At 45.1% G+C, this 10,278-nt stretch overlaps 1 protein-coding gene across 1 annotated transcript; it reads left to right on the top strand.

Annotated features, from left to right (window-relative positions):
* Window positions 1-351: 351 nt before the first annotated feature.
* Window positions 352-8,338, top strand: LOC103261025 (putative DBH-like monooxygenase protein 2). Its single transcript, XM_008058655.1, has 13 exons — window positions 352-639; window positions 1,544-1,690; window positions 2,196-2,357; window positions 2,605-2,688; window positions 3,460-3,627; window positions 3,818-3,920; window positions 4,084-4,250; window positions 4,581-4,672; window positions 4,953-5,049; window positions 5,184-5,243; window positions 6,780-6,910; window positions 7,686-7,800; window positions 8,096-8,338. The coding sequence occupies exons 1-13, from the start codon at window positions 352-354 to the stop codon at window positions 8,336-8,338; spliced, it is 1,857 nt and encodes a 618-aa protein (XP_008056846.1).
* Window positions 8,339-10,278: the final 1,940 nt, after the last annotated feature.

Here is a 10,278-nt window from a genome sequence, read left to right as displayed (position 1 = left end):
GAGAGAGAGAGAGGGAGACAAGGATAAACTAAACTTCCTTGATTACGCAGGGTCCCCGTTGGGAGAGCACTGGCAAGAGATAGGGTGGAAAGTCTGAACGATTCACTCCTAAGAATTTCTTATCAGGACTTTGCTCCAGAGTGAGAGAAAACTGCCCTGTACCCTCTCTTTGCCCTTCTCACCTCCAGAGTTATGTAAGGGGCACCACTCTGAACCAAAAGGATAATCAGATCAGACGTGCCCCAGACTGTCCCTCCCCTATGGCATGGTGCCTGTCACAGGTAGAGGGACATATAAACTCAAAGCTCTCAAGTGTTTATCTGAGGGGAGATGTTCCAGGTCCCAGGAGCCATGTCCTGTGCCCTTTTCTTCAGGCTTTTCATGTTTCTGGCCCTGATAGCACCCTCCCTAGGCAACCGTCTAGGTCTCACATCTCGCCTGCGTTTTTCCAGGTTCCTAGATCCTTCCAATGTCGTTTTCCTGCGCTGGGACATTGACCTTAAGGCTGAGATAATCACTTTCGAGCTCCAGGTCCGGACGGCTGGCTGGGTGGGCTTGGGTATCAAAAATCGCTACACCAACGTGGGAAGTGATCTGGTCGTTGGAGGAGTCCTGCCTGATGGCAATGTTTATTTTTCGGTAAGTCTGAGGGTGGCTCCCTTCCAAGGGTGGAGATCTTTATTGTGTTGAAGATAGCTTTGTATCCAGGAAAAATTCACATTCTCTGAAAATATCTAAGCACGCTCTCAGAACTCCAGATGAATGCTGATGACTCCTTTCAGAAATAGTCCACTATAGAGTGTGCGATCTAGCTCTTCCAGACTGCATGACTCCAAGGCTTCTAAGGGAATGAAACCATCATATTGTTTGAGAGAGTCTTATACCACTTTCTTGTTCACTAAAGGAAGGTCACTGAGGAAAATTGAAAGCTGTTTGAGACACAGTATTTGTCCTCAATTTTCTTTAAGCTCAATCAGGCTGACCACAACACAAAATAGTCTAATAATAACATCATCAGCAGCAGTAACAATAGCTTAACATTGTTATATACCTTTGATTAATCATGCATTGTTCCATTGTTCCAAGTGCTTTGCATTTTAAGCCTCAAAGCATTATTATGAGATAAATTATTATCCCCATTTTACAGATGTATACTCATCTCCTAATCTCAGACTCGTAATTTCTCTTTCAAACTGCACTTGCACAAAGCACTGTCAATTAACAGTGCAAGCTGACATATGTTCAGAGCCACATGAGAGAGGATGAATGGCACACGCAATTCAGAGAACACATGAGCCTTCTAGGGTTAGGGATGCAAGAATATTAAGATTTATGGAGGTGAAATTTGAAATGGAAAAAGTAAACCCTCTTCCTCAAGATTCACCCCTTGTTGCCATGCTCTGCCCTGGGAGGAAACTCCATAATAAAGAACACCTGGTTTCTGCTGCTTTATATCCTGGGGGAGATAAAGGGATACCTACTTCTCCAAAGCAAGACATGCGGGGTTCCTGGTTCTTACTCTTTAACCTTCACTGGGCCCCAGGACCAGCACCTCGTGGACGATGACACCCTGGAAGAGGACAGGAGCCAGGATGCTGAGTTGCAGGGGCTGACGGAAGATGCTGGCTACACCACCATGCGCTTTTCAAGACCCTTCCGCTCCTGTGACCCTCATGACCTCGATATTACGGTAAAGTAGGGAGGAAAGAAAAACATTCCATCACAAGCAGTCATTCCCTCTGGGTGGGTATCAGACACCCAGTCACAGTTCCCAAGACTTCTATGCCTCTCAGCCTTCCCAGGTACTGCCACCATTGTGCTGCCTCTTGAAATCCACAAGCCCCACATAGGATGACCTCCATCTGATCCAGTGCCCGCCCCACCCTCCTCAGTACTCTTTTCTGGAAGAACTCTGCCCAATTTCACTGAACATTAGAGTATTGAGATTTAAGAGTTTTCATTTTACAAATGTGGCACAGAGGGGGGATGTGAGAGGGAATGTGACTTGCTCAACATGACCAGCAAGTTAGCCCCAGAGGTAGAACTAGAACCCAACTGGTTCTCACTCTCAGTCAGAATCTCTTTTCCTTCCCCTGAGTAGATGTGAGTGAGTGGCTTGTGTAGATTCTTGGGTGCAGGAATATGCAAAGGGCTGCTCAGGGGTAGCAGCGCCTCACTGCTCATGGCATTCCCAGAGTGACACTGTGAGGGTGCTGGCTGCCTTTGGCCTGGATGACACTCTGAAGCTGGATCGGGAACGTACTTTTGTCAAGTCCATCTTTCTGCTACAAGTAGTCCACCCTGATGATCTGGATTACCCCGAGGACACCATCATTCATGACTTGGAGATCACTGAAGTAAGACCCCCTTCACCCCACCCAGCCACATCCAGTTCCCTTCCCCTCTCCCCGTCAGTCTAGATCCCTCCTTTTGCATCCAATATTCAGCACATTCCTTGGATATAGGCTACTCTGACTCCCCTCAGTCCTCTGAGAACTGCCAATCCGACCTTAATGTGAGGCCCCCTTCCTTGGCCTGACCCTTCCCTTTTTCTTTTGGGGGCCTTGTTCCCATCCCACTGAGCTTCTGTGCACCCTTTCCCAGTTCCTCATTCCAGAAGATGACACCACGTATGCCTGCACCTTTCTCCCTCTCCCTATCGTTAACAAGAAGCATCATATCTACAAGGTACAGTGTACTGGAGAGGAATATTGTCAAGACAGGGAAAGGTGCTCAAGCAGAGCAGTGGGTGTGGTCAACTCTGAAGGATAGTGTCTGGAAAATTGCTGGGGGAACTAATAGGGAAGTAGAATGGAGAACAGGGATCCAGGCACCACTTGGCAGATGTGGTAGTGACAAAATTTCCTGAGCCCAGAACTATATCCCCCAGCACTATTTTATTTAAACCTTATAATGCAACATACATGCTGATGAAGGTCACTAATTAATAAGTGTTTGTTAATAGCAAAGTATGAACCCCACCCTTGGCCCAGAATTGTGCTATCTTAGCCCCAAAATAGGTAAAGGCAGGGAGAGGCTATCAGGAGGTATTTTAAGTCTGCCCAGAGTGAACTCAAACATGATCCCCTAATTTCACATTCAAGTGTTCTAATTTTTTTTTAAGAAAAAGAATTCCAAAAGGTATAGCTACATGCTCAGATACAGAAATCTGGTCAAGGTACTAAGGAAAGGCAGAAGTCCTGGAATCCCCCTGGTCAGATTTAGTATGCTCTACTCTTTGAGAAGAAGAGACTTAAGGAGGTGGGAGTTGAGAGAAGAATAAGAGGGGGTAGGGAAATAATAGCTTGGGGAACAAGGATGGATAAAGGGAATGGAAGAGAAAGAGAAAGAGAGAGAAGCAGGAAATGGATAGAGTTTCATTTGAGGAAAAAGAATGGGGAGAATATGGATTTTACATAGAAGATTTTGACTGTGCCTTGCTCTCCTTCCTCTTCCCAGTTTGAACCCAAGTTGATCTACCACAATGAGACTATGGTGCATCACATCCTGGTGTATGCCTGTGGCAATGCCAGTGTTCTCCCCAAGGGCATCAGCGACTGCTATGGGGCCGACCCTGCCTTTTCCCTCTGCTCGCAGGTCATCGTGGGCTGGGCCGTTGGGGGCACTGTGAGTCCTTTGATGGGAGAAACACATGGTTAGCAAATGCATGTTGTTGGGCTATGGGATCACTGGACTGGTGGAAGACCAGGGAACAGAGGAGATCTGGAATGAGGGCTAGAAAACAAGGCTAGGCACTCTGGATCCCTATACATGGTTCCCAGTCCTTTTTGTTGCCAAATCTCCCTCCCTCCAACAGAGTTACCAGTTTCCAGATGACGTAGGTATCTCTATTGGGACCCCCTTGGACCCTCAGTGGATCCGACTGGAGATTCATTATAGCAATTTTCACAACCTTCCTGGTGAGTGCCTGAAGATTTAAAGAAGGGCAACTGGTAAGGTTGGCTGGTTCCTTTAGGTATTGGGAACGTGTTGTGGGATTCATGCTGACCCCTTTGGTCACAGCCCCATCCAGCTTCCCTGATCCACTCTCCTACTTTCTGTGATTGTTCCTGTGTGTACTAGGTGTGTATGACTCCTCGGGTATTCGAGTGTACTACAGTTCTCAGCTGCGCAAATACGACATGGGCGTCCTCCAATTGGGCTTCTTCACATTCCCCATCCACTTCATACCCCCAGGCGCTGAGTCCTTCATGTCCTACGGACTGTGTAAAACGGATAAGTTTGAGGAGGTGAAACTTGCAGGCACACCCTTCTGGAGAAGGAATAACATTCCCCTCGTTTCCCATCACAGATCTGGTCTGATCCACAAGCTTAGGCAGTCTGAGTCCCAGACTTGGAGAATGATTATAGCTCAGGAAATTCACTAATTGACATGATTCATGCAGGGGAGGATAGGAGTCAGGGCTTTGGGGGCAAAGGGACTTGGGACTAGGAGTGTTCAATAATAATGAATGGAGTGTCAGTTATCAGAGGAAGGTGTCAAATATCAAGGAAGGAAAATTAAGGGGCAGGTCAAGATCAGAGCTCTTAACAAATCAGATGCCTCATTCCTGTTACAGATGAATGGGGTCCCATTTCCTGACATACAGGTATATGGCTACCTGCTGCATACCCACTTGGCTGGGCGGGCTCTGCAGGCTGTGCAATACAGGTAAAGGAAGACTTCGGTTTGAAGATTTCCCTTCTGTAGGTGGGAGCAATTTTTAGAAATAGCTATTTATTCTGCAGCATATGATTATCCTTGGTTGAAAATAAAGAAGAGCTAGAACTATCTCCAGGGTAAACATGACTGGAATAAGGCTACAAAAGAAGAAACTTTTTTGTTTATTTTTGTGGGCATTCTGCACACAGGATGACCCCATATGCAACAACTTTATCCTCTCTAATTCATCTTCTCCTTATTTCTGTCTTCTCCCCTTCCTTCCCTCTAGAAATGGAACACAACTTCGAACAATCTGTAAAGATGATTCCTATGACTTCAATCTGCAGGAAACTCGAGATTTGCCTTCTCGAGTGGAGATCAAGCCGGTGAGAGTTGGGGGAAGGCATGGCAGAACCGGGCGAGGCAGTGTCAGAGCTCATTACTGTCAGCCAAGAAAGTTCTCAAACTGGGCCATTCCCTCTGTGCCTTATTCTCAGCCTTCATGTTTCACTCTGAACAGGGAGATGAATTGCTGGTAGAATGTCACTATCAGACACTGGACCGTGACTCCATGACTTTTGTAAGTGATCTTTCTCCCTGCCGTGGTTTCCATGACCAGAGTCCCAAAGACAGCTCATCCTGGCTTTGGCTATCCAGTGACCCCGATGGTTCACTGAAGTCCCTTCTTTCTTCCAATGGCATTACCCATTCACATGGGGTTTTTATGCTCTCACCCTTCATGTATCTAAAATGGGTGCAGGGATGCCATACATTCTCTGTCAATCACTCACTAAGACCATGGAAAAATAGTATGTTGTAGTGGCTAAGAGCATAGACTCTGAGATCCCATTGCTTGGGCTTGAATGTCACCACAATCATTTAGTGTCTTTCTAGCCTTAGACAAGTTATTTAATTTCTTTGTGCCTTAGTTTCTGAATTCACACAAGATTAAAACTACTTCCTATTTCATAAGAGTGTTGTGAGAGTTGGTGAACAGATGTCAAGCACCTAGATCATTGCCTGACTTGTAGTAGATACTCAATTAGAGTTCACTATTGTTACCACGGTCACAAGAAACCACATTCATTTTGTGTGTGTGTGTGTGTGTGTGTGTGTGTGTGTATCAGTGCTTATGGGACTCAAAAAAGGTTGCATGTTATTGAGGAAAAAACTGCAGATATGCAAATGATTATAATATAGCACAGAAAGTCATGTATACCATAAGAGAAGAATGAAAATAATGCATTAGAGAAGTCCACAGGAAAACACCGTAAGATCCTACTGCAATAAACTGAACATGTGACAAATGTGAATGGATCCTGCTTGAGACACAGAGATGGAGAATTTGGAGATGAAAAAGACCTAAAAAGCCATATGTAAGGAAAGCATGGAGTGTGCATGAGGAACTATGAGCTTGGTTGAAAGTTGAGAAATGGGAAAAGATATCTAAAGAAATAGAAGAATGAGTGTTCATTATTATTGAACACTCCTAGTCCCAAGTCCCTTTGCCCCCATTTTTCTAAAGAAAAATAAGATTGGAAAGGGTCTTTGAAGCAGGGGTGATCCTGCCCTATCTATATTTCCAGTATAGTAGGGCCTAAGTCAGTCACTCTCCAACTATTTGCAAAGTAAATAAAGAGAATGAACAAAGGGTTGGAATGTATTATACAGAAGAAAATAATTAGTTTAATGATAATTGACTATTGTTTAAAGGCCTACTGAAAGCCACTGAAAGCTTCTGAGTAGCAGATGACAGGATGCAAAATGTATTGACAATAAATAGTCAGAAAGCTCTTTGGAGGTCAGACTGCAGTTAGGACAGATGCGTGATGACAGTAGTTGGAAGGCCTAGTCTAGTCCAAACCAGGACAGTGGCAGTGAAACATAGGGGACAAGGCAAATATATAGGCTATTTCTTTGGAAATCATATCAATAACTGTCCACCAATTGGAAATAGTGAAGGAAATAGAGCAACAAGCTGGCTCCGGGTTAAGAAAAGGGAAAACAGTGTTATTGGTAGGATGACCACCTCAGCTATATTCTGCCAGGCTTGTCCCCTTCTCTCTGCATGCCTTTGTATCTTTGTTTCTTCGTCTTTCTCTCTCCTTGTCTCCAGGGAGGTCCCAGCACCATTAATGAGATGTGTCTCGTCTTTCTCTTCTACTATCCCCGAAATAACATCTCCAGCTGCATGGGGTACCCTGACATCATCTATGTGGCTCATGAACTGGGGGAAGAGGCATCAGAGTGAGTCATCCTGGATGATAATATCTTCATGTGTGTGTGGGAGGGAACTTAAGGAAGACTGGGGAAGGAGAGAAAGAGTCCCACCCACTACCCCCTGGAGTAGTAGGCCAGGATTTCTCAGTGTGCACTTGACCTCTTCCCCCCGTTCCTGTCAGTGTCTGACTCTCAAACCTCTGTCACAAGACAAGAATTTTATGGGATTTTTTTCCCTATCTTCAATGTCATTCAGAGAAGCAGGTAGGAAATGAGTCCTAGAAATGAGGTCACTTGTGTACAAGTTGAGTTATCTGGTTTTTTTGCATGCACTACTTGACTTAGTCAAAGACTGTGTTTAACTGTCATGACCCTTCATTATTGGGAGTAAAGATCCTCTCTAAGATGCTCATGAAAACTCTGCGGCTTCTTTCCATTAAAAAAAAATGCACATCTGTTCATATACTCCCTATTTCACATATAATTTCAGGGCAATGACAAGTTACTTGAAGTCACTCCATCAGCATTCTTGGAGTCCATACCTCCCCGATTAAGGAACATTTCCTTAAAGCATAAGAAGATCCACTTTTTCTTTCTTTTAAATTCTCATCTGAGTTCTGATGATATTTCTTTTGTCAAACTTATTATGATTATTTCATTGAGTTGTAAAATTTTCTTACGGTTTATGCTGACATGAAAATGATGCTAACAAAAATGAAAGTCTTTACAAGTTTTGTCAGAGTTCCACATCACCCCTAAACTTCTGTCTATTCCTCCCGCCCTTATCCTACTGCCCTGGCAGCTCCATGGAGGGTATCATGGCCATAAACAATGTTGAGTGGACTCCAGAGAGTATTAAGAAGGCTGAGAAAGCCTGCAAGGAGGCCCAGCAGATGGTGATAATAAAGACCATTGATGTGAGTGTCCCAGGAGATGCCCCTCTAGGATTAGGGATAAAGGGGTATGAGATGGAACTGAGTAAGAGCAAGGAAAGAGAAGGATGAGAGACATGAATGGTAATGGTAGAAACACTGGGTCAGGGAAGGCAGGACTGAGGAAGCAGAAAGCTGAGTTGTTGCTTCTCTGGATTTGAGTGGGTTGGAGCATCGTGGTTAGGCTAAGAGCTCTGTGAAGACTGGGAATGACCAAGGAAGGCCTTAGGAAAGAAAAAGAGAAGCTCTGTCTTCACTATTTTTCCTCCTTCTCCTGCAGGAGGTGGTGGAAAACACAACAGGCTGGATTCCAGACATCACCCCTCCTCCTCGGGGGCCCTGTTTAGAGTCCTCTGGAGGCAAAGTGGAGCCCCAGGACAAGACCCCTGCAGGCTTCAGGGCTGCACCAATGGCCCTCTCAGGCTCCAGCATTGCTACCCTGAAGCGCCTCCCGCTAGCGACCTTCCTGTTGGTTCAGGGAACCCTCTCCTGGCTCCTTGCCATGCTGCAGCCTGGAAACTGACTGTCTTCTCTCTTCTCAACTCTCCCCTTAACATCAAATACACTCACTAACTCCTCCCTGCTTTGTTTCTCCAAAAGTCCACCATCTGTGCCCCTTCTCATGACCCGGGTTATGAGCCTCCAGGCCTGGACATTGCACATGTTCCGTAAAGCTCTTCCATGGCAAGCAATGCAAGTCATCCTTTAAAACTTTAGAACCACCTTGGGACCTTGTGTTTTCTGACAGAGTCTGGCTCCGAGGCTGGGAGTGAGGTAATGGCTCTACTCTCTGAGAAATCTGGTGCCCCAGCCCATTTAAGAGGAAGCCGTAAGGAGAAAGAAGAGTCCTGTAAACCTTCCTTAGCCCATACCTGGCCCTGGAGGAGACTTCTGTTTTTGTTTGTTTGCTTTTTCATCTGACATTTTTGCCTAGCCCTTCCTGGCATTTTGCAGCAAACCCCATGTGTGGGAGGCAGTGAAGGGTGATTTGTAGTACAGAGAGGGGCTCTGATTATAACAGACAAAGCACAAGACACCACATTAAATACAACTTGACTTGCTTCCTGTTGCCATCTCCTTGCCTTAACCCTTCAGTCCAGCAAGAACAGCTGGGCAGTCTCTTGAATTACTCAGTATAAGGTATCTAAAGGGCACTTCAAGACCTGGTTGCCTAAATGCAACATTTAATGCACAGCCCTTGCTCTCCTCACCTATATCCATGTTTATCCCCCCAAGTGTCACATTGTCAACACTCAGGCCACCAGGTATTGAGAGCCTACTTGGGAAAACAGACTGGATGAATCTCTGAGAACAGGTCAAGGGATAGGGCCTAACCCTGGAGCCCAGGACATGTCAAGGAGATTCACACTGACAGAACAGCGACCAGTTGTAAATGGTTCACAGCATCAGGCTGCAGTGTGCAATTGTAATTCCCAGCAAAGGCCAGTGGTGGCTGCTCTGAGAGCTTCTGGGGGAATTTCTATATTGATTCTAAGTTTGAAAATCTCAGCACAACCTTCTCCTTCAGGATTTAAACTCAATATGCTAGTTATAAATTGTCCTGCTCACTGTTCATGTTCCCCGTGAGGAACCAACTCTGGTGTTTAGAAGGAGTGTAATTCCCTGGAGACCGGGAATAAAGTCTCAGCAAACCGTCTGCCACTGCTTGAAGCACCTGATATTAGTCTAATATCATAGCCCTGCTTTCTGGCACAACAATATCTCTCCTTGGAGAACTCTGTATGCTCCTCTGAAATTCTGCAAAGTACTCAGGGTCAACATTCTATTTCCTGCAGTCTCAGTGCTGATCCTTCTTAATGATGACAAGAATGGCTGCCAAGGGGCTCATAGAGCTTGACTACAGCTCTGCAAGGGCAGAAGGGTGTATGTCCCATTTCATGTTCATTTCAGTGGTGCATGTACCTGACCTTGTGTCGAGTGTATAAGTGATTCTCAAGAAATATGTGCAAGATGACTAAATGCTGAGATCAGCAGACGAAGAGAAAAAATAAAATGAAAGAAAAGGGGCTTGAATCGGGACTTGTGTGAGCAGAGGAACTTGCCCTCCTTAAATCAAAGAAGCTTTTTAAAGTTCAGGATTATGAAAAAACTAGGCTCAACTGAATCCCAAGGTGTATGTGTTCTCTGTTGGTCTTCTCTGTCATTATCATTCAAGGAAGATGGAGATTTTTTTTCCTTTTAGTTAATAACCCCAAGGCACCAGGAAACTATTTAAGGTAAACAAAATATACTCAACCCTTAAACAACATGTGTTTGTACTGTGAGGGCACTCTTACAAACAGAATTTTTTCAACCAAAAAATATGGTATTCACAGGATGCGAAACCCGTGTGTACAGAGGACTAACTTTTCATATGTGTGAGTTCCACAGCGCAGGACTTGAGTATTTATGGGTTTCAGTGTTCACTGCCAGTCCTGGAACCAGTCCCCTGCATATACCAAA

This window comes from Carlito syrichta, unplaced genomic scaffold, assembly GCF_000164805.1.
Source record: "Carlito syrichta isolate Samal-C Ts95f unplaced genomic scaffold, Tarsius_syrichta-2.0.1 Scaffold303563, whole genome shotgun sequence".
Lineage (NCBI taxonomy): Eukaryota > Metazoa > Chordata > Mammalia > Primates > Tarsiidae > Carlito > Carlito syrichta.
Note: the sequence above shows the minus strand (reverse complement) of the source record. Positions and strands in the feature narration are given on the sequence as shown.

Coding starts and splice junctions, on each gene's coding strand:
- LOC103261025 (XM_008058655.1), top strand. CDS start 352: ATGTCCTGTGCCCTTTTCTTCAGGCTTTTCATGTTTCTGGCCCTGATA. Junction 1,691..2,195: donor CTCATGACCTCGATATTACG/GTAAAGTAGGGA, acceptor TGGCATTCCCAG/AGTGACACTGTGAGGGTGCT. Junction 2,689..3,459: donor AGAAGCATCATATCTACAAG/GTACAGTGTACT, acceptor TCCTCTTCCCAG/TTTGAACCCAAGTTGATCTA.